Source organism: Sminthopsis crassicaudata, chromosome 3, assembly GCF_048593235.1.
Source record: "Sminthopsis crassicaudata isolate SCR6 chromosome 3, ASM4859323v1, whole genome shotgun sequence".
Classification (NCBI taxonomy): domain Eukaryota; kingdom Metazoa; phylum Chordata; class Mammalia; order Dasyuromorphia; family Dasyuridae; genus Sminthopsis; species Sminthopsis crassicaudata.
This window is the reverse complement of record NC_133619.1, coordinates 607220263-607244436: the sequence shown is the minus strand read 5'-3', so window position 1 is coordinate 607244436 and position 24174 is coordinate 607220263. Positions and strand designations below refer to the sequence as shown.

Genomic DNA, 24174 nt, shown 5'->3' with positions numbered 1-24174 from the left:
CACTATTTCAAAGTCCAATTCTTTTTGTACAGCAAAACAACTGTTTGGGCATGTATACATAGATTGTATTTACTTTATACTTTAACATATTTAACATGTATTGATCAACCTGCCATGGGAGGGGGGGAGGAGGGAAAAAATTGGAACAAAAGGTTTGGCAATTGGCAATGCTGAAAAATTACCCATGCATATATCTGGTAAATAAAAACTATAATTAAATTTAAAAAATTAAAAAATCATTTGAAATTATGCAAATAAAATTACTAGAATGCCCATATCCTTTGACCTAGAGATTCCCTTACTTCTCTGTCTGGCTTTTAAAATCCTGGCATCTCAGCTTACCTTTCCAACATTATTATTATGATTTCCCTTTCTAGTCTGGAAGTTCAGCCAGACTAGACTTACTGTTCTATCTATAATGTGTTCCATTTCCTTTTTCTGTATTCTTGTGCTTTTGCACAGGCTGTCTGCCAGTCTTGGGATGTGCTTTCTCCTTCCTGCTACCTCTCTGAAAGCCTGTTTTCTTCAATATTCTCCTTAGGTCCTACCTTCTACTTGAAGTTTTCCCCAACATTCCCAGATCCTAGTGCCTTCCTCTCAAAATTGTTTTATACCAATTTTGTGCATATATTTATATGTACATATTATCTCCCCAGACAGAAAGTGGCTGTGGAACAAGGACTATGTCAGTTTTGTTTTTGCATGAGTTTAGCACAGGGCTTGGTGCCATTTAATAAATGCTTAATAAATTCACTGACTGAAGCCTGAATTAACCTTTTTGCAAATCCAGCTGCTGCCCCCATTTCTACCCTCTGGGGCTACTACAACAAATATATTCCCGTTACATTGGTAATTTTGTTTTATATATTAGAAAGTTCTTAACCTGGGATCCATTGATCCATAAGAGTTCATATGTAATTTCAATTATATCTTTATTTTCACTAGCCTCTATCTGAAAGTTAGCATTTCCTTCAGTTATGAATTAAAAAAACACACACACACACATTCTATGAAAGTGTCTAAAGGCTTTACAAAGGGGTCTGTGACACTAAAAAAGGGAAGCGACCCTAGTGTAAATGGTAGTCCTTCAACTAACTGAAGCCAGATAATATGTCTCTCCTAATTCTTCTTTTTCAGGCTAAACCTCCTTGATTATTTCCAGTGTTTCTCACTGAATGAATGAGCTGGAAGCCCCTCCTTATCCTGGTTGCTCTCTTAGTCAATTCCCTTCCCAGTTTCTCAGTATTTTTCCTAGATGACAATACCTATAATTTAGCACAATCCTCTAGATGCCTCTATGGAGGCAGTGCCCTCATCAATAGCTCAGTGAAATTCATTCTTCCCTGTCCTGATTACCCAGAGGGCATTGCTTGGGGTTATCAAAGTGCTATGGGAGTCATTTCTATTTTTATGAACATCTTCCCATTCCCACTACTGAGTGCTCGGCAAATAGAAGGTAAGCAGTCAATATTTGTAGATCAACTCTTTTGATAGTGATTCTGGTCCAGCGGGTGCTTTTGCCTCATTCCATCTTTGGCTGGGTAACTGACATTCCAGAACTTCACACAGAGAACCTTGCACAGGACAGCCATTTAACAAATATTTGCAAGAACTCAATTCTCATCCATAGAATCACAGACTTCTAGACCAATGAAACTGGAAGGAACCTTAGGGGCATGAAACAAATGATCCTTAAGTTAAACTGAATTGGAGCAAGTTCAGTACCCTTGATAGGGTGCATGGGGTGAAGTTTCTAGGGGAAATATATCAGTAATCCTGAAGTCTTCTGCCCATAGGAATATAATAATTTGTAATGTCTGGGATAGCTTTCTGGAGGTCTTCAGGACCAGCCTTGATCTTAGTGTAGGAGGCAGGAGAGCCACCAGGAGGCTGGTCAAAGATAGAATGTCCCTCTTCCAGTCCTTCTTAGCCCTTATATACCTTATTGTAATTATCATTAGTGCCTACTGATTATGTGTGAACTTAGAGAACCATTACATCACCATGCTAAGTACTAAGTATGTATGTGAACTAGAGAACCATCATCTCATCAATTCCACTGAGTTAACATCTTGTTTCAAGTATACTTCTCCAGAGTTCCAATCTTCTATAAAAATATATATTTATTTATTTCTATAAATCTTCCTATGATTTTAAGGAAGATATAGCAATAATCTTGAGACCCTCTGATCTTAAGATATTATTGTTCTAACAATCTGTCTGTTAGTGATGCTAAAGTCTCCTGGCCTTAGGAATGTTGAGTTGGGAAGGGACCTCAAAAGATTGGGGGTCACTGACCAGTACTTCGAGGTGTCTCAAAGAATTTGCAGGCTTGAACTCATCTCCAAGTCAAGGGGCAAAGTTTATTGTAATTGTAACTCCAATTAAAGAGGTCTAGGTTCCAAAAGAATTTAGCAAAGAAACAGAAGCAAGGAGACACATTTATCTAGATCTTCGATGTCACAGATATGCTAACTTTATGGCCTAAGGGATAGAACCAAGGAGTGGTCTCCAGAATTTGGTTATCACTGACTAACCGACAGTAGTGTTTGTAGGACTATTCTAAAGCCAGAAGACGAGAAATCATCCACAGCTTGTCAGAACAATAGAGAGTCTCAGGATCACTAATATATCTTCCCTAAAATTTAAGGGAAGAGATATTATTATATTCCTGGGCCAGAAGATTTTTATAATCATTGACAGAACAATAGCATTCTTAGATCAGAGGGCCACAGGATCAGACTCCAAAGCCAGAAGATTTAGAATCATTGACAGTTAGAACAGAAGCCGCTCAAGATCAGGGGATCTTAAAATTATTGTTGTCTGCCCTGGAAGCTATATTACAACAGGAATATTATAGTATAGTCCTATATGCATTGCTGACTGTCAGATAAACAATCTGTTTGTCAGTAATAGCCAAGTTCTGAGACAATAGTGAATGGATCACCCCTCAAATCTACCTGTAAGCCATTAAAATTAGCAAATAAGTAACATGAAGCTCTGGTCTCTAACTTTACCTTATAAAATTATCTTCTTTCTCCTAGTTCTCTGCTAAACTTTTGGAACTTAGCCCGTTTCAATCGGCATTACAATTATAATCAACTTTGTCCCTTGGCTTGGAGATGGGTTTGAACCTGCAAATTCTTTTGAGACACTGGTCTGCAACCCAAACTATTTGAACCTCAACACTCATTTTAGAAATGAATATAATGAAGCCCAGGAAAGATAAACAGCTGACTCAAGTCTGTTTCTCTGTCTCTTTGTCTCTCCCTACCTCCTTACTCCCAAAGCTGTGTGGTATAGAGAGTAAAATATGGGACTGAGCCTAATGAAATGAAATTTAAGAGAGATGAATTAAAGATCTTATACTTGGATTCAAAAATTAGCTTCACCAATACAAGATGAGGGCTAAAAGACAGTTATTCTGGAGAAAAGATCTGAGGTTTCCAGAGGTCCACAAGCTCAGAATGAATCTATAATGGGATAGAACAGCTAAGAAAGCAAGTGTAATCTTGTGCTGTATTGAGTTGTGTAGCATCCAGGACCAAGGAGATGGTGGTCCCACTATCCACTATTAGGATCAGAATACATCGGAGTGATTGCCCTCAGCTTGACATGTGATATTTTAGGAAGTGAGTGTCCAGAGGAAGAGTCAGAGGGTCAGAGATTTAATTTAGAGGATGTGTAGTCTAATCTCCTCATTTTATAGATGAGGAAATTGAGGTTGAGAGTAGGTGCTTAGCCTTAAGTTCCCTGCTGTCTTAGATTTAAATATACTTTTTCAGAGTTCCAACCTTCTACAGAGGGGATTCCTTCTTGGGTATTGGTCAGAATCAGGGGTATGCTGGCAAATGTTCAACAACTGGCTCTCCAAAAAAAAAACAACTGTAAGCATGATACACATCTAAACTAATCTACATTACTGACATTTTTCTCTGGTATTTTCTTAAGTCTAGAAATCAACAAAACAATAAAGCAAGCCCTCATTTCTAGCATTTGCGGATTTCTGAGGTGCAAACATTCACATTGAATATTTAACAAGCTCTCTGATGAGTAGGACTTGGAACCAGCACATCCCTGACTAGGCCAGAGGCTCCTTCCAACTCTCAAATTCTGTGATTCGAGAATTCTGCCTTGGCTTCACATTCTGACAAATCACTCCCTCCTTCTGAGCCTCAGGGTTGTTTTTTTTTTTAATGACTTTTTATTTTCCAAATAAGTCTCCAACATTCACCTTTGCAAACTCTTGTGTTTCAAATTTTTCTTCCTCCCTAGATAGTAGGAATTCAATATAGATTAAACATGTGCAATTTTTCTAAGCATATTTCCATATCTGTCACTGAGCCTCTGTTTTTATACAAAAAGATGGTTAAGTATGTGGGCTCTTTTCAGCTGTAAATTTTAGAAAACTCTGTATACACACACACACACACACATATTACACTACACATTACATTACAAAATACATATATTTTAGGCCACTAGGTGGAGCAGTGAATAGTGTGTCAGACCCAGAATCAGGAAGATCTGAGTTCAAATCTAGTCTCAGGCAGTTACTAACTATGTGACCTTGGGCAGGTCATTTAACCCTGTTTGCCTCAGTTTCCTCATAGATAGAATGAATTAGAGAATGAAATGGCAAACCACTCAAGTATCTCTGCTAAGAAAACCCCAATGTGGTCACAGAGTTGGCTACGACAGAGGCAATAGAACAACAATATAGTGCTTTAAGGTTTGCATAATACATTACAGACATTTTCATTTCAGCTTCAGAGTCACTCTAGGAAGTAGATATAATTATTCCCATTTTTCAGATGAGAAGATCAAGTCACATAGTGATATATCAGTTGAACTCGGGGCTTCCTGACTTCAAATCAAGTTTGTTATCTATTCTAGTCCTAGCTTCCCCTTAGCAATTAGCCTAGTGTGTAAACAACAGACCAGGGATATTCATAGCCAATTTAGGGACATTATTACACTGATAAATCCAGGCTCATCATAAAAATGATTTCACATGGGGGTTACCCCTGAGTCCTCTATGTTTATCGGTGCAGTGCTGCCATAGGGCTTGAGGCTGGTCTGTCCACTGTGTGTAGAAGTGCAGCCCAGCATCAGGGGCAGAAGGTGGGGTTCCACATGTACCGTTAAGTTCCTAGCAGGGTTCACACAGGAGGTGGTACTTACCGCCGATCCTGCAGAGCTCCTTAAGGACGGCATCATATGCTACACAGGAGAGAGACAGAGAGGTCACAGATGTGTCTCTCATGGTGAGAGGTCATTGCGGAGAAATTATTTTGTGATTATTATCTATCTATATATAGTATGGATATGTGTGCTTTCACTGAGGTGGGACAAGTATCAAGAAACTGGGATATGGTAAGCTGAACCTGTACCTAGGGTGGGGTGACTAAGGCTTAGTCCCAGGGAGCCAAAATGGGAGAAGGGCACATTTCTTCCCTTTGGTGGTATTCTGTGTAGCACAGTAAATCTATCTCTGCCCCATTGAATTTGTCCCGGGTACCAGGATTCCTGACCCTAGCTCTGGGGGTATGGTGGGCATGAGGCTGGGGAGGTGGAAGCTTTAACAAGGGGAGTATTGATTGTACCAGCATTTTCACTGGGAGTTTTAAGGGTCCTGGATGGTCGAAGGGGGCTTCTAGCACTCTGTTGACTGCACCAGTCAATCAGCAAACATTTATCAAGTGCCTACTACGTGTCAGGCACTTTGCTAGTCATCTCTAGCTAGTGAGGCCCAATTGGGAATGCTTGGGTGGGCCTCTCCATGGGGAGGGGAACTCTGGGTGTGCACATGTCTGCTGCTGTGTCCTTTGTAGGGTTACAGGGGAGACTATCGGGTTATGGGAAGGCTTGGAGAGAGGGGAAGGAGGAAATAACCCCAGAAAGGGCAGCTGGGGACAGAGAGAGTTTTATCTTGGGAGGGGACCCTATTTCTACTTGGACTCAGAGTGCTCACCTTCATCTGTGAGGTCAAGGATGGTGTCATCTTCCCCTCGGTCATCCGAAATCGCAGCCCTGTACGTGCCCTGGTCTTTTTTGGACATCTGGTAGAAGCGTTGAGAAGATGTATGAGAGAGAGGAAAATGGAAATTTGGCATTCAAGGCTCCAAGGAACTGGTGACCCTTCTCCCTTCCTGGTCCTCTCTGCCCAGAAGGTATCCTGTGCTCCAGACAAATCGGGCAACTCATCCCCTCCTATTTAGGCCCCCTGCCAACTCTCTATTAGAATACCTTTCTCCCCAATTCTACTGTCTGGAATCCTTCAAGACCCAATACGTAAAAACCAGTTCCACTCTTACTCAACATCAAGATTAGGATAGGGCCTGTAACTTCAGTCATATAGGGAACCCCCGGGCCAGGAAATTCCTTCCCACTTGCACATAGTGGGTGCAGATTAAATGTTTGCTAAGTGACTTGCCCAGGGTCACACAGCTAGTAAGTATCTGAGGCAGGTTTTTCTGCCTCCAGACTATACAATATGGCACTCCTAGCTTGATGAAAATTCTTTTTCTTTATTTTAAATTTTTTTAAACTTTTTCTTTTCTTTTCTTTTCTTTTTTTGAAAATTCTTTAATGTTTACTTGATGTCTGGAAAACTGAGTAGGATCCTAATGGTGAAAGGGTCTCAAATGTCAGGCTGAGGAATTTGTTAGTATTCTTGAGGCAATAGGGAGTCACTGATGATTTTTGACTGAGAAAGTGATGTGACGGACCACATCTTTGCTTTAGGAGTGAAACCTTCAGTGATCTTTTCCATAGAGAGTAACTCCTATCTTTACTGAACTCCAGGGCTGTTTGCTCATCTCTCCTAGATGTTTGTTCTATAGTTATTTTTCTCTTTTGCTTCATTTCTAACCTTTATTTCCCCCCTTGCCTCCCATTCCGTTCCTGAACCCACAGTTTCTCTTTGGGTGCTAGTCAGGGAAGATATGTTCAACAAATGACTCCAAGAAATTGAGGGCAGGGGGCCCAGAGGGCCTAAGGGAAGAGACCAAGCAGACGTCAGCAGCTCCAGCAGAAACAGCATCCCCAGTGGTGGACAAGTTGGTTTCCTTCTCTAGGACCCAGTTACCCAGGCTGCAAAACTGTGGGGGTGGGGACAAACTACAAGAGCTCTAAGGTCTCTTCCAGCTCAGACATGCCGATTTTATGGTTTACAACCAGCCAGTCAACTAAGGACCTCTCCCCCCCCTTTTTTTTTACTTTGAAAGTTTTAACAAAGGAGTGTTTCTTTCGAAGGTATGGCAAAACAAACATACAGACATTTCCTCTAACACCTTGAAACATCACCCACCCTGTACCACATCATTTTGGGGGGAGTAGAAGGGGATTAAATTCCCAGTCTAGAAAAATTCCTGTATGGCACAGACTCAGATTCCAAGTTTTAAGCCCCCTGTGGGCTTGGGGTCCAGCTCTCTTAGGGCTTTCCTGTGGGGCTGGCTGGCTGCAAGGTCATCACAGCTGGGACTCTAGCTGCACATTCCATCAAGGACACACAGGGTGTGTTGCTATTTATTTTGCAAGTTCACAGAAGTTCTTGTCACAATTTGCTCTAGAGCCCAAATTTATATCTCCATCCTCAGAATTTAGAAAAACAAAGAACTGAGCTTTTTTTAAGTCAGTGACTTTCACTATAGCTCCCCATCTATCCTCACAGTCCCGATTTAGAAACCTTCAGGGGATGGAAGGGGAACTGTTGAAGTTGTCACAGGATTTTGGACAAGAAGGGATTTTTGGAGTGACTTCCTCCTACCTCCTCATTTGATAGAAGGGGAAAATGAGGCTTAAGAAAGGAAAGACATTTAAATGATCACATAGATAGTAAGAAGAAAGACCAGGAGTTTAAATCCAGGCAGTGTCTGCTGAGCAGGCCTCTGAGAGGGTGATGGGAGCTGCTGGGTAAGGAGCCTGGGATTCATTTTGGTGGGAGAAGGGGAGGGTGTGAGATACAGGCCAGAGAGACTCTTAGCTTTGAGAAAGGCTTTTTCCTCTCTCAGAACTCCTTATCTCTGTTCCAGGCTCTGTGGAGCTCCCTACCAGCTAAGGAAAACATTCCACACTCCTGGACAGCTGACTCATCACAAAGAACAAGGATCAGGATGAAGGGGGAAGATTCATGGCCATTTTCCTCCCCTTCATAATTGCCATGTTTACTCAACTCCCTTGCAAGAGAGAAGTCTGCTGTAGTAAAGCAAAAAATTTTTTTCTTTCATTTTTTTCTACAAGAGGAAGAATATTTATTTCCTAACAGATGTCCACCAGTGAGATTCTTTGAAAGCCACAGGGAGGCTTAGAAGGGGGAACTTCCTAAATGTGATCAGCTTTCAATTCTAGAGTCATATAAGGATCATCAAGTTACTTGATCCTGGTATCAAGGTTTAGAATATCAGAACCGGAAACCCTTAGAACACAGGATGTCAGAGCTGGGGGGGCCCTTAGAACCCAGGATGTCAGAGCTGGGGGGGTCCTTAGAACCCAGGATGGCAGAGCTGGGAGGGCCCTTAGAATACAGGATGGCAGAGGTGGGAGGCCCCTTAGAACACAGGATGGCAGAGATGGGAGGCCCCTTAGAAGACAGGATGGCAGAGGTGGGAGGTCCCTTAGAACACAGGATGGCAGAGCTGGAGGGGAGGGACACAGGATGTTAGATCTGGGAGGGACCTGAAAACATACAATTCTTAGTGACAAATTAGACTGAACACTTCATTTTAACAGAGGAGAAAACTATGACCTAGAAAAACGAAAATGACTTTTTCAAGGACACACAAGCACAGCAGGGATTAGAACCAGGTGATGTCACTTTACCTAACCTGCTTCTCTTGATTCATCCCTTTGCCAGTATTCTCATGCCCATCACCCTAGCCCCGACTCCCTGGTACCATGTTTACCTTTGGAATCACTAGAAGGCCAGCCCCTGTCTCCGCATTGTACTGGCCATCTGAATTCTCCTTCTTCTGAAAGAACCACTTAAATTTGGATTCTTTCTTGGTATTTGTTACCTGGGGAATGAGAGAAAGTTCAGGAAATAGGAGTGAGAATTTCCCTTCAAACAAGTTGTTTCTTTTCTTGTTTTATAGGGAAAACCCCACTAACCACTATATTATTCCCTGCTCTTGGTTTTTAAGAACAGGACAAAAGAAAGCCAATTCTCCTTTGTTTGATGGATTCATCTGGTTTTTAACACACCCTGCTCTGTGCTGCCCTCTTTTGTGGTTGGATTTTGGCTGCTAGGCAATGCCACAAACTCCTTTGGGAGTGGGGCCCAGACCACTCATGTCTCTTAGAGTTCACAGTCCTAGTACATTTTTTAAAAAAGGACCAAATCTCCCTATCTTTACTGGGCTGGGAGTGCAGAGGCCATTCCCAGGCCTGGTTCCACAACCTCAAATTCCCAAGTATCTGTACCTGGATTTTAAAAATATTTGTTGTTTTCCATATGAGGAATTTAGTCAAAAGACACTTCGAAATCAGCAAACAGTTCTTAACTTTTTCCTTCCTCCCACTTTGGCAGTCTGGTGAAAGTTATGGACTCAGAATCATACATACAAAAATACATATATATACATGTGTGTATATATACACATGTGTGTTTATGTATATGTGTATGCATATTTAATTCAAGGAAATGCTATATTTGTCAGACATTTTCTCCCATCCAAGTTCACAGATCCCCCAAAACCTATCCAGGAGTTCCCTAGAGAGTCTGTGAATTCTGGTTTAAGAACTTAAGCCTGTTTTAGACTGTAGTTTAGAATCAGTTAAATTAATCAAACAACAAATCAGCCTACACTCAAGTGTTTACTTTGGGTCAGTCGCTGGCCAAGGTGCTGATGATGCAAAAGCAAAAATGAGACTGTTCCTGTCCTCAAGAGGCTTAGAAAGTTTCTGGGTTCACAGGGCAGTTTCCTCCCAACCATTTCTTTAGGGAGGGGCTAGCAATGAGATCTGGTTTAAGGTTTTGCAAATGCTTCTTTATATTATCTCTGTACATTATATCTGTGAGGTAGTACTGATAGGGATAGAGACTGATACGGAATGAATCTATGATTTTACTGGTATAGGGAACTCCATTACGAGAAAACTCCTTTTACAGGTATTATTAATCCCATTTATAGATAGAGAAACTGAGGTCCAAAGAAATTGTAACTTGCTGCTTTTCTCCTCTTGGGAAATGACAAATTATCCCTCAACTTCCTCATCTTGGGGTCTATTTTGCTTCATTACCTTTTGGAGAAGTCCTCCTACAAGTTATATACTTGAGTTTACCTAGGGTAACACTTCATCATATTCAGGGAAATCCCAATACGTTTAAATAATTCTTCTCCTTTCCCACTTATATTGATTACTTCCCCTTTTGTGCTTAAGAATCCCTTCTGCCTTATAATGGGACCTTTCTTCTCTCAAATTTTGGTTGTTTTTGAGTCATTTTAGTCTGATTCTTTGTGTCTTGCCTAAATCTTCGGTAAAGACTTGCCATTTCCTTCTCCAGCTCATGAGGAAACTAAGGGAAGTAGGGTTAGGTGATTTGCCTTATCCAGAATCATCCAGTTAATAGGTATCTGAGGATGGACTTGAACTCATGAAAATGAGTCTTCTTGATTCCAAGCCCACTGCTCTATCTACTTTCCCCAACTGTTGTTGTTGTTCACTTATTTCTGTCATGTCCAACCCTTCACAGTTCTATTTAGCGTTTTCTTATCAAAGATACTGGTTTGAGTTACCATTCCCTTCTCCAGAGGATCCATTTATCCATTTTGTCAGGTAATCAGAAGTTAAGTGAAAACTAGGAAATGTCTGAGGCTGAACTTGAACTTGGGTCTTCCTGATTCTAGGCTGCCTCTTCTTCCCAGTTAGCGTGGCTTATATCCCATCATGCCTCTAATAATAATTATATATATATATATATATATATATATATATATATATATATATATATATATATATATATATATATTTATCAATTTTCCCTGGAGCCAACCCATGTTCTTCATTTTCATTTCAGGAACACCCACTTTCCTTATAATGGAACTAGCCCACATTCCTGGAGGAATTTCTTCCACTCCAAGGTCATACAGATATATTCTTTCTCCTGTGAACATATAAATTATTTCTCTCCTCCCATAAGATGGAAAAATCAGTCTTTAAAAATGGATTCCTTTCTTCCCTTCTACCCACCAGTCATCCCACCAGGGAAGTCAGATTCAGCCAGGCCAGTTTGGACTATTTTTCAGATTGGACTATAGAGTGTCAGAACTCAATTCTTGTCCTGGGAAAAAATACATAGTAGACTTCCTAATTGAGAGACATCAAGAAGGTTCATTGGGTTTGGTTGGGGAAGAGCTTTGTCTTCCACCGTGAAGTCAGAAAAGAAAAGATGAGGGATAAAAGTATCATACTTGCCTTGCAAGTCAAATGCACTTCACATTCTTCAGTGACTTTCCACTGCAAAAATTCCAGAAAATAGGGACCTGCCAATGCAAACATACCCACCCACCCATGTTCATTAGAGCTGAAAAAGTATTGCCTACTTGGCACAAATCACCCTTGGTTGGCCTCTGTTTTTAGTGCCCACATATCACCCTTATCTTAATTTTAATCTTTTACTTTGTTGAGGGACACTGGGCTCTGGAACCACTAAGGATTAAAGTCCACACAAGAAATTTAAAAAGTAATTGTGTGATAGATTGCTGAATAGAACTGTATTGAATTGAATTCTTTCTCAAGTTTAATAACACAAACTTGATGCTCAGTAACTATTCATTGACTATCATTACCATTGTTGTAATCACCATGGCTTCTTTCAAGACTCAACTCAAATGCCATTTTTTTGGCAGAAGGCCTTTTCTGGTTCTTCCAGACCCAGTGTCCTCCCCTCTCAGGTAACCTTGAATGTATTTATTTATTTAGATCTATTTATGTACATACTATCTTCCCCAATAGCCTATAAGTTTCTTGAAGGCAAGGATTAATTCTATCTTTTCTTTGTATCTTTAGTACTTGGCATGGTATCTAGCATATATTAAATACTTAAATACTTGTTGAAAAAATATTTGTTGATATATTATTATTTTTAATAGTATCAAAGAAAAGAATGGAATAATGATTATATTAAGGATATCATAGGACCATAAATCTAAAATTAAAAGGGACTTCAGAGGCCATGTAGATCAACCCTTTTTTATAGGTGAGGAAACTGAGTCCCAGAAAAGTTAATCCATTTGTTTAAGACTTCAAAACCAATAAGTATCAGAAGTGGTATTTGGACCCAAGTCTTCTGATTGGAATGATAACATATGTCAGCTTTTTCCAACCAGTGTTCCATAGAATTCTGGTAGTTTTCAGGATGTAAAATTTAAGTTCCAGTGATAGTTTTCCTCTAAAATATTAAGTATGAAAATATGTTCTTCAACAGATAAGTGATTTCTTTGGTGTGGATATTCCCTTCAAAGATCCAGATGTGAAACCCTCTGTGACTCAGTAGATGGCTTTCAGGGGTCCAAAAAATTACATCACCCAAGGGCTACCTGGGTGCCCTTACCTTGTTTTCTCTTCCAGTCTCTCCGTTTAGCAGCTGAAGCCCTCAGAAGTTTATCAAAATCTGTAAAAGCCAGATAGAGGGGAATGTCATTAGCCAATTTGGGAGACCTTATCAAGGTTAGGAGTAACAGACAACATGATTGCAATCAATATTCTAAATCAGAAGACGGGCTTCAAGCTCCCTGAGGGTAGAACTTTGTAGGCTGAGTCTGGCACAAAGTAAGTATATAAGAAGGACTTGTTGATTGGATCTGAACTGAATCTTTGATCTGAGCAGGAATTTTCCTGGAAGGAATACTGAACAATCACAGGAATCTTCCTGGGTGAAATCCACTTAAATCCTGAGGGAGAAAGTGTGGAAGGGGGAGAAGCAGGTCCTAATCTTTGCTAGGGTGATGGTGTAGGCTGAATGCATAGGTGTGTGTCTCATGTTTTGGGGGATTTTTAAGCATCAATTGAATCCACAGATTCTTTATTCCTTATTCCCAATCTGACTCATTGAAAAACCACCCAGCATTTGAGGAAATAGGAGGTTATTTCCTCTTGGAGACATCCCATTTGCTTTATGAAGGGACAGCTCTACAGGGGAGCCAGTATCATCATCATCATCATCATCATCATCATCATCATCATCATCATCATCATCCCTAGTATGTACAAATGGTTTTAAGATTTGCAAAACACTTTATAAATATCCTATTTTATCCATGTAATCAATTAGACACTATTATCATCCCCATTTTACAGATGAAGAAATTGAGCCATAAATTGAGTCATACAGCTTGTGAGAATCTGGAGTAGGATTTGAACACAAGTCTTTCAGTCTCCAGGACCAGATTTCTATTCACTGTACCACCTAGTTACCTCTCAGATCCCTGAGTGCCATAGAATTGTGAAATTTGTTTTCTAGAACCTAAATTCCCTTCACTCTCCAATTTTACATACTCTACCTCTCCTACCTTTATTGTATTCATATTATCAGTTGATATCCTACCCCCCACCCAAATTTCCTGGTATTTATTTAATATAAATTTTGTATATATTTATAGGAGTACAAGTTATCTTCCCATAAAATATTGTTGTTGATGATGATCTTTATTCTCAAAGAGGACCAATAACATCATGCAAATCATGTCTTGACTTGCTCTCAATTGGATTTAAGTGAGACAGAGCTCTGCAAAACCATCAGCCTCACTCTCTCTTCCAGAATCATAGAAGTCCATGGCAAGACAAATGTCAAGATGATTGCTGGTAGCCTGGGGTACAGACACTATGAAGACAAAGGACTGCTTAGTATCCCTGGCACAAAGCCAGGTACATGCCGGACTCTTACTAGATAATTGATTGATTGCTCATCAGCTAATGTATTATAGTTGACAGATGATACACCTGGTTATTCACTTATCAGTTAATACATTAGTTCTCAGCTAACTGTGGTTTTCAGCAATGCTTCAGTTGTTAATTATCACTTCAGTAATCATCCAGCACCTTAGAGGCTTTGGGGAGGGGAGGAATTTAATTTTTCCTCCATCACAATTTTTCATGGGCAGCCTTGCTCAGAGAAATTTCGTGGAAGAGTAGAATGGTAATTGGCGTGTGGTAAGGAGAGGGTACCCAGGTGTGGGAAGCTGGCCTGGATGACGAGGAAGAATGACGTGGGGACCAGAAAGGATGCCTGGGAGGCAGAACTTGTCTCAGGGATTGTTGAAGAAGGAAGTTTTGTAGACATTTCCTCTTCTTCAAGAGTAATCCCTGCAAAAAGTCAAATGGTAATGTATCTGCTTTTACTTACCATCATCAACCAGGGCCAGTGTGATCTGGTTCTTAGCTTTTCCATCCTGGAGCTGAGCTGTGTACGTTCCCATGTCTTCATCAGAGAAGTTATCAATAGTCAGTTCCACAAGTCCCTTTTCTCTATCAAAATTGATTTTGTGTGACTGGAAAAAATAAAACAGAGAGGATAAAGGATTGCAAAGGAAGTCAAAGAACTGGACTTAAGTCCTGTTTCTGTCATTTATAAGTTGATTTTGGGTAAGATACTTAACCCTCATGAGCTTCGGTTTCCTTAATTTTTTTTTTTTTAAACAAAAGGTTGAACTAGATAATGTGTAAGATCTTCAGTCCAGTTTCTAGCATGCCCAATTTAACATTTATTAAGCACTTGCTACATGCAGGGAACTGTCCTGGGTGCTAGGGACACAAACCCAAAATATTTGGTCCTGCTCCCAGTCGTTTATAGTTTGTTCAATACATGTATTGAGTTATTTAACAACTATTCCAGAATAAAAACTTCAAAACATTGCATGATAACTGTCAAACTACTGTATATATTAAGTAGATTTCTCATCCCTCCAAATCACACAAAAAAATTCAACCAATCCAGGTCCTCTGATTCTTGTTCTAGGATGGTTTCTGTTATTCTTCACTGCTTCTGTGCTGAGCTCTGAAAGTGAAAGTTCAGGAAACAAAGGGAATTAAGGAGCGAGGGTCTCAGTGGGAGGGGAACACACTTACTGGAGAGCTGATGAGCTCTTTATTATTGAAGATTAAATGCAGCTCAGCTGCAGGAGATAATTTTTCAACCTCCAGCCACAGTCGAACCTCTCCATGTTCGAGGATGTCAATGTTCCAACCTGATATCAGCTTAATCACTAGGAAACAGAAAGAAAGGACATGTTCATTTGGCTCTATCATTCCTTCCCTCTCTGTTTCTTCTTCTATTCCTCCTTCCTTATCACTTTGATAACACCTTTGAGTTCATCCTTATTCAATAATTAAAATGGTCTTGGGTGTCACTTCTAAGTTTAGAATTCTGAACTCCAGACCAGGGCTCTCAATTTCAGAACCAGTTCCAATGATATCTTTGCCTAGGACATCTTTTTTTTTTTTTTGAGGACTGGGCTGGATAATTCTACATCATGACTTTATATACTCACCTGGATTTTTGATCTCATGACTCAGTTTCTTCAGCTTGTCCAGTTCTAGAGCAGGGAAGAATAAGGGGGAGAATAAATTGAAGATATAAGTCACTTTTTAATTTTTTTGCTGAGGCAATTGGGGTTAAGTGATTTGCCCAGGGTCACACAGCCAGGAAGTATTAAGTGTCTGAGAGCAGATTTGAACTCAGGTCCTCTTGACTTTAGGGCTAGTGCTCTGTCCAGTGTGCCACCTGGCTGCCACTTGAAGGCATAAGTCAACAACCCAAATACCATCCCACATGAGATGTTCTCTAAGCCTCAGGTAGGGCATGATGGCCTAGAGTTTATCAAATACCTTCATATGCATAAGGCCTCTCCAAGCTCCATTTCTGATTCTTTGGATTTTCTCTACCATCCTCCCCTCAAGGGAAACTTCTCTGCTCTATATCTTCTCCACCCTGCCCTTTTTAGCTTTCTTTTTAAGTGTTGTCTTCCCTCATTAGAATGTAAGCTTTGGATGGAAAATACCATCTGCATCCAGAGAGAGAACTGTGGGGACTGAATATAAATCAACACATGCCAGGTTCACATTTTTATTCCTTCTGTTTTTTTCATCTTGTAATTTTCCCCTTTTGTTCTGATTTTTTTTCACCCAACATGATTCATATGGAAATATGTAAAAAATGAATATATGTGTATAATCAAAAAAGTTATTTATATGTAACTGGGGAAATAAAAAGAAAAAAATGTAAGCTCCTTGAGGATAGGGACTAGCTTTCTTTTTGTTTGAATTTGTTACTCAGGCTCTTAGCAGTATCTGGTAAAACACTTAGTAAATGTTTGTAAATTTTATTAAATGGAAAGAATTTGGGATTTGATGTAAATTTAGGTCCAAATACAAGTTCTGAACCTGTATAACTTTAAGCAAGTCATTATATTTCTCAGACCCTTTGTTTTCTCATCTGTGAAATAATATAATTGGATGAGACAGTCTTCAAGGTATGGACTAGTTAGTTCTGTAATTCTGTGCTCTTGTTTGATCTTCATAGAATCTCAGAATTGAAAAAAAAACATCAGAGTCCATTTGGTTCAGACTACTACTTGAACAAAACCTCTCTCTACTGTACATCTATCTTGGACACTCACATTTGGGAAGGGGAAACGGGGTGAGGACTGGTCTGAAGAAGCTTGTTCCACTTTGCAGTAGTTCTACCTACTTAAATGCACTCCTTTACAATTTCTATAACTCTTTGTTCTGTCTTCTGGGATCAAGCATCTTTTTTTCCTATATGATCCCATTATTTTTTTCAGTTTCCTCAACTATAAAATAAGCTGGAGAAAGAGATGGCAAACTATTCCATCTTTGCCAAGAAAAACCCACATGGGAACATGCCAAGTGAAAATAACTAAACAATAACAAAAATTAACCTAGGCAAGTCACTTAATCCCTGACTCCCTCAATTTCCTCCTCTGTAAAATGTTGCCCCTGCCCCACAGGGTTGTTGTGAGGGACAAATAAGATAATATTTGCAAAGTGCTTAGCACAGTGCCTGGCACTTGGTAAATCTATATAAAGGTTCACTGTTGTTATTATAGATCTCTTTCAAATGTAGAACTTACATTGATAGCTACTTAACTTTGTGTGATTGGATTTGGTCCAATGTATTAGTCGCAAGAGCATTTTAAAATTCATATTCTATCATCCAGCATGTCAGCAGGACCTTCCATTTTTGAGTCATACTGATGTCATCTATGTCTTATTCAAGTCAATGATAAAAATATTAAGATCAAGATTAGATCCCTGGGGCACTTCCCTAAAGACCTTAAAAGTTGACATTGATCCACTAATGACTGTTCTTTGAATATGGCCATTCAACCACTTCTGAATTTACTTCACCTTGTTATACTTGAGTCCAAATATCTCCTTATTGTCAATAAAAATAGCGTGAAGAATTTTGCTAAGTATTTTGCTGAAAAATAAAATATCTATGCCATCTATCTTATCTACAAATCAGGTTATTCTGTCAAAAACAAAACAAAAACAAAAACAAAAACAAAAAAACCAGGTCACTAGTTTGGTATGAATGATTCTGGATAAAACTATAGTAACCCTTAGTCATCACTATTTTTTCCTAAAAATTCACTATGTATCCCTTTACCCAACTAAGATGACTTGGTTGGGCTTTTGCCCAGGGCTGCTAAAATTTAGAAGGTGCTGACATGCAGAAGATGCTTCTTTCCTCTAATGACTGAGCCTTTCTTCTCATCTTCCCTTTTCCAATATCCTTCTCAGTGGCTAGTTCTTTAAGTCTCATATTAATCTGATGGTACTCTGGGGATGCACATCCTCTATCCTAGTAGCCACATCTCTGACCTCCCTCGTGCCTCAGGTACACAAATGTTTAATTACGTCTTTGCCTTTAGTAATATAATGTCAGACTTTCCAGGAATCCTTATCACAGCCAGAAAAAGAGTCTGGCCAAGTATTATACTGCATTTTCCTCCTGGCCTTTGGACATCTAAACCATGCTCTTACTATGGCTGGCTCATCCAGGAATTTCCCTGAGTGCCTGAGACCTCCTCATCCAGCCTATTGCACCCAAGGCCTTCCCCATGGAATAATCTTCTACATGGTCTTGGTGAGTTCTTCCTGGAGTTTCCGTTTTGTAGAAGGACTGGGCTGCCTTCATCCTCCTCCCAGTCCTATTGCCGATTTCCTTTGTACTTCTAAAGCTTCTCTTTCCTTCTCCTTTTCCTACTTCCCTCACTTTTTAGCTTTTAAAACATCTTAACCTCTTTAGAATGTAAGCTCCTTGAGGACAGGGACTATTTTTCTTTTTCCTTGTATTTATATTCCCAGCACTTAGTAATAATGACATAGTACTTTGAGCATAGTAAGTACTTATTTCTTTTCATTACTTATATTACATTATTTTTATTTCATTACTCACTGAGGCTTAGAGTGGTGACATGATTTGCACACGGAGCAATTAGAACCTATGTTTCCTGTCTTCCAGAATGACTGTAATAGAGAGAGCTGCAGCAAAGGGGATCTGTGAGTCTTTGAGACTGAATGTTGATTGTTTTCTCATAAAATCACATAACGTTAGAATAGGAAGGAATCTTAACGGTCGAGTCCCACTCTCTGATTTCATAGACAATTCAGGAAAGTGACTTGCCTATGGTCATAGGGATTCCAGTCAGTCAACTAGCATTTATTAAGGACTCTATTTTATGTCAGATTCTATGCTAAGTAGTGGAAATACAAAGAAAGCATAAGACAGTCGCTGCTTTCAAGGAGCTCACAGTCTAATGGGGGAATTTGTTCAGTCATTTTTCAGTCACGTCCACCTCTTCATGACCCTTTTGGGGTTTTCTTGGCAAAGATACTAGAACACTTTATCATTTCCTTCTCTGTCTGATTTTACAAATGAGGAAACTGAGGCAAACAGGGTTAAGTCACTTGCTCAGGATCATACAGCTAGGAAGTGTCTAAGTCAGATTTGAACTCAAAAAGATCAATCTTTCTGACCCTTATCCCAACACTCTGTCCACTGTACACACAAAGCATCAAGCACTAGGTCAGAGTCCTTTCCACTACCCTACACTGTGCTGGGAGCAGTTTACCTTCCTCGGTCAGAGTATGACTTGCTGAAATGTCTTCATCCACGTCTGTGACCGTCACTGAATAGGTTCCCAGGTCCTCTTTGCTTGGTTCTTTCAGTATAATCTTGGAACTAGAAGGGAATAGGAGACTCTGTGTTAGGTTCTTGGATGTCCAGAAGATCATTTCCCTGGATTTTCAAACACATCCCACTCCCCTCACCTGGATCTAGAGGCATTTTAGGTGACCTCACAAAGTCATGAAGACAGTGTGGTAAAGAGGAAACTGTGCTGACTGGAACTGGGGGAGTTAGATTTAATCTTTGGCTTTCCAACTTATCAGAGGACCCCTAGCAAATCCTTTCCTCTCTCTAGCGTTCAATTCCTCATCTACAAAACAAGGAGATTGGGACAGTGAGATAATGCATGAAATGTGTTTTTATAAACTAAAACATGATTATGACAGAGTACTACTGTGCTATAAGAAATTTTGAGGAAAAACATGGGAAGACTGATATGGAATGATGCAAAGTGAAGTGAGAAGAACCGAGAAATCATTGTCCATAGTAATAGCAACGTGGTAATGATGATCAGCTGTGAAAGTCCTGATTATTCTTACCAATATAATTATCCAAAACAATTTCAAAAGACTCATGATAAAATGCTGTCCACTTCCAGAAAAAGAAAACTGATGAACGCTGAGTACAAACTGAAGTATAATGATCTCACTTTCTTTATTTTTCTTTCTTTTTTGGAAATAAGATGAATATGGAAATGTTTTGCATAATATAATTGATATGAGGAAGGAAGAAGGGAGGAAGGAAGGAAAGAAGGAAGGAAGGGATGAAGGAAGGAAGGAAGGAAGGAAGGAAGGAAGGAAGGAAGGAAGGAAGGAAGGAAGGAAGGAAGGAAGGAAGGAAGGAAAGAAGGGAGGAAGGGAGGAAAGAAGGGAGGGAGGAAGGGAGGAAGGAAGGAAGGAAGGAAGGAAGGAGGTAGGGAAGGAAGGGAGGGAGGGAGGGAGGAAGGAAGGAAGGAAGAAAAGGAGGGAGGGAGGGAGGGAAGAAGGAAGGGAGAGAAGGAGGAAGAAAAGGGTTTTTGTTTTGTTTTTTTTGTTTTGTTTTTTTAACAAATTATAAAGTGGCAGCTAGGTGGCACCATAGTGAACAGAACACTGGACCTGGAGTCAGATGTGAGATTAAATCGGAGCCTCAGACATTTACTAGCTGTGAAAGCCTGGGCAAATCCCTTTGCTGCTTCTGTTTCCTCAACTATAAAATGAGGTTAATAATGGAACCCACCTCACAGAGTCATTGTGAAGATCAAATGAGATCATATTTGCAAAGTACTTGGCGCACTGCCCAGTAGATGCTTAACAAGTCTGTGTTCCCTGCCTTATCTTTCCCATAGAAAAGTGAGGATGACTGTTGCTCTTTTTTTACTGTCTCAGAGGAGTGCAGTGAATAGAGGTGGTTTGAAGGCAGAGGGACCTGAGTTTGAATTATGCCATTGACCCTTTTGACTGTGAATCTGGGTAAGTGACTTAACCTGTCGGGGTCTTTGTCGAGCTTCTAAGAAAAGGTGCTGATCTGCAGAGGAAAATTCTCCATTGGGAATGTCCCCCTGGAAATCACTCTCAGGGTCAAAGAAGGAAATATATCAGCAAGGGCTTTCTGGAAGCCTGGACTATGTTGTTCATTATTATTAACAGGGAAGTTCAGAGTAATGTTTGGGGTGGGGATGTCAGACTTCATCGAAAGAGGAAGAAGGCAGCACTTCGGAAGGACAGGTGGGGCTGAGGGTGCCCTGAAGATCCCCATGAGTAGGCAGTCACAAACTAGGTAGGGCAACATGTGACCCTGATGCTCTGTTCCCACAAAGGTGACTCAGACGTGTTTTCCTTGTAGTTGGGATATTTCATCCTTAGGTGAAAGGTTAGGGCCTTGCAGTTAGGGACATTAGCCTTAGAATGATTCTTTAATTCTCTGTCCACTTGGGATCTCTGATCTTCTGCCCTCCATGATTGTTCTGGCATGGAGGATTGTGCCATATTTCCCTGTATTTAATACACTGGGATGAACACTCTGGAGAACAGGGACCCTGTCCTCCCCACCTTCCCAGAGCTTAGTGTGAGGATCTGCATACAATGGGAACTCAATAAATGACATAAATGTCAAGATTGGATTTTTCCATTTCTCTCCTTGTTCTTTGTGCTGTGCCCAGAACTGGACAGACAAAATAAAAAAGGCTTGTTTGAGTAAGAACAAATAATAAAATCCCAGGACAGTCAGTCAGAGATGGAAAGGGCTTTACAACAGAAAATAGGAAGGCTGGAAAAGAACTTAGAATAGAAGTGTTGGAAGAGATCTTAGAATTAGACCTGGTAGTGACCTTAGAGTTCATCTCATTCAGTTCCAACTCCCACTCTCAATGTTACAAATGAGGAAACTGAGACCCAGAGAAATTTTATGCCTCAGGACACATGTAAAAGAAGTGTTTGAGGAAGGACTGGAACTTGTGTCCTCTCACGTTGAAATCAGCTCTCTCTACCCTGGGATCCCCCGGCCTCTAATAGAATGGTTTGGACTGGAAGGGACCTCAGAACATAAAATATTGTTAATTCACCAGAAGAGATCTTAGGATAGTACAAGAGCAGGGCTAGAAGGTGTCAGCTTGGGCTTGGGTGATGGGGAAGTGGCAGGTTTCAGTTTTAGGAAGCAGTCTGATGATGCTTCTGATGGCCTAAAAGGGTCAGGAAGGGTGACTCTTCCATTTCCTCCCTGGCCTTTGTTTGCTAGGAGATGTTTCTATATTCTAAGGGCAGATGACTGGCAGGTGGGAAATGGGATAGACTCAAAAAGAAAGGAGGCAAAGATCAATAATGAGGAGAAATTGTAGCTACTGCCTCTCCTGGGAGAGCAAGGATGAACAGTCCTTACATAAACACGTTTTATCCCAAAGACAGAGGGAGACAGGATTGTGCTAATCTGAGCTGATGGCTATGGGGTGATGAGAAAGAACAGTTCAGGCAGGATATCTGGACTGCTGGATCAGCTGGGAAGAAGTAGGGGAGGAGCTAACCTAATCTCCTGAGCATCCGGGTGAGGGAAGAGAGGATAACATGGCTTAATGTTATGGACCACTGTTCCATATGTAGGATTTGAGCTGTGCAGTCTAGCTTTTATACAGAGCTGCAGAGCCTAAGTAAAGGTTTGGATAAACCCAGGTTTTTTCCCAAGTCACTTTGTGTCTTTGGAAGGGAAAGTCTAGAAGCAATAGAAAACACTCAAGAACATAGAATACTAGAGCTGAAAGGGATCTTAAGATAGAGGCTTTTAGAGCTCAAAGGTACCTGAAAACATAGACTGACAGGTCTGAGAAGTCCTTTAGAATGTTGAATGTTAGTGTCATATATTATATTTATATAATATTATGTATAATATATATTATATTTAGAATATAGGATGTTTTAATATCTAGGGTTCTTGGCATAGGGCCCTTAGAACCCAGGAGGTCAGAGCTGGGAGGGCCCTTAGAACCCAGAAGGTCAGGGCTGGGAGGGCCCTTAGAACCCAGGAGGTCAGAGCTGGGAGGGCCCTTAGAACCCAGGAGGTCAGGGCTGGGAGGGCCCTTAGAACCCAGGAGGTCAGAGCTGGGAGGGCCCTTAGAACCCAGGATGTCAGAGCTGGGAGGACCCTTAGAACCCAGGAGGTCAGAGCTGGGAGGGCCCTTAGAACCCGGGAGGTCAGAGCTGGGAGGGCCCTTAGAACCTGGGAGGTCAGAGCTGGGAGGGCCCTTAGAACCCAGGAGGTCAGAGCTGGGAGGACCCTTAGAACCCGGGAGGTCAGAGCTGGGAGGGCCCTTAGAACCCGGGAGGTCAGAGCCGGGAGGGCCCTTAGAACCCAGGATGTCAGAACTGGGAGGGCCCTTAGAACCCAGGAGGTCAGAACTGGGAGGGCCTTAGAACCCAGGAGGTCAGAGCCGGGAGGGCCCTTAGAATAAAAGATGTTAGTGCTGGAAGCTCTATTATTAGATCATGTAATACAATTTTCTTATTTTATGGGGATGAGACATTTGCCCAAAGTCACCCAGCTGAGCTGTGACAGAGCTGGGACTAAACCCTGGTTCTCTAGATGCCATGGTGCTGCTCTTTACCCCACAGGGTAGTGAAAAACAGCTGATGGGTGAGTTATTCCCCCATATACCTGCAAACGTCATCTTTCACTGTGACTCTCTGTGGGTCTGGAGGACCCTCATAATCCTTTGCCCATTCAAACTCGGAGGAATCTGGAGCCTCTGGAGCCTCAAAAGCCATGAAAACAGAGCCTTCTTTATCCACGCCAATCTTGATTTCCCTGGCATCTGAGGAAAGACACAACAGTTCAGTAATACCTGGAGCCTGAGAGCGGTGCTAGGTCCCCACACTAGCTAGCCTTCATTCTCTCAGGGACTGCTTGTGTACAACAGCTGGGACCTCACACCAGAAGGAATAAAGGTAAAAAGACTAGGACCTCCTTCCCTCTCAAAGACAAAAGAACTTCCTTAAAGTCACTGGTAAAGTCAGTAGTAGTACTCAGCCTGATTTCCAGTGCAATGCTTTCTGTATTCAGCTTTGCTGAGGGAAAGAGAGGCAGAGAGCATGAGAGAGGGAAGGAGACTCAGTACTCCTTTGTACAGAATGGAAGAGTTGGAAGGAGACACAGAGAACGTATTGTCAGAGGAAGTTTAGAACCCAGAATATCACACTTGGACAGGGTACTGGATGTCCGAGATGTAAGGGACTTTAGAACACAGATGGTCAGAGATAACTTCTTATTTATAACAGGTAATGTCAGGATAGGAAGGATCCTAGAATGTTAGAGCTGGAAGGAGTCTTAGAACATCAGAATAACCTCAGAATTTCCCATGTGGATGGGGCTTTACAATATAGAGGGTCAGATCTGAGGGTAAAGGGGGGTAGACCTTAGAACATGGAATGTCAGAGTTAGAAGGAAGCTTCAAACATCAGATCTGGGAAGGGTCATAAAACATAGACTTTGTTAAGGCAGGGGTAGAGGAACTTAGAATATTAGAGCTGGAAGACATCTCAGAATATGGAATA

At 40.9% G+C, this 24174-nt stretch overlaps 1 protein-coding gene across 1 annotated transcript in view; it reads right to left on the bottom strand.

The window, feature by feature from the left end:
- The window catches only part of MYOM3 (myomesin 3), a 77651-nt gene that overhangs the window by 8595 nt on the left and 44882 nt on the right, over positions 1–24174 (bottom strand). The window contains exons 22-31 of the mRNA XM_074305849.1: positions 23279–23435; positions 19101–19210; positions 15492–15536; positions 15070–15206; positions 14348–14492; positions 12557–12616; positions 11419–11486; positions 8907–9017; positions 5975–6062; positions 5185–5223 (exon numbers count right to left, since the gene is read on the bottom strand). Of these exons, the coding sequence (XP_074161950.1) occupies positions 5185–5223; positions 5975–6062; positions 8907–9017; positions 11419–11486; positions 12557–12616; positions 14348–14492; positions 15070–15206; positions 15492–15536; positions 19101–19210; positions 23279–23435 (960 nt within the window). The remainder of the gene's footprint in view (positions 1–5184; positions 5224–5974; positions 6063–8906; positions 9018–11418; positions 11487–12556; positions 12617–14347; positions 14493–15069; positions 15207–15491; positions 15537–19100; positions 19211–23278; positions 23436–24174) is intronic.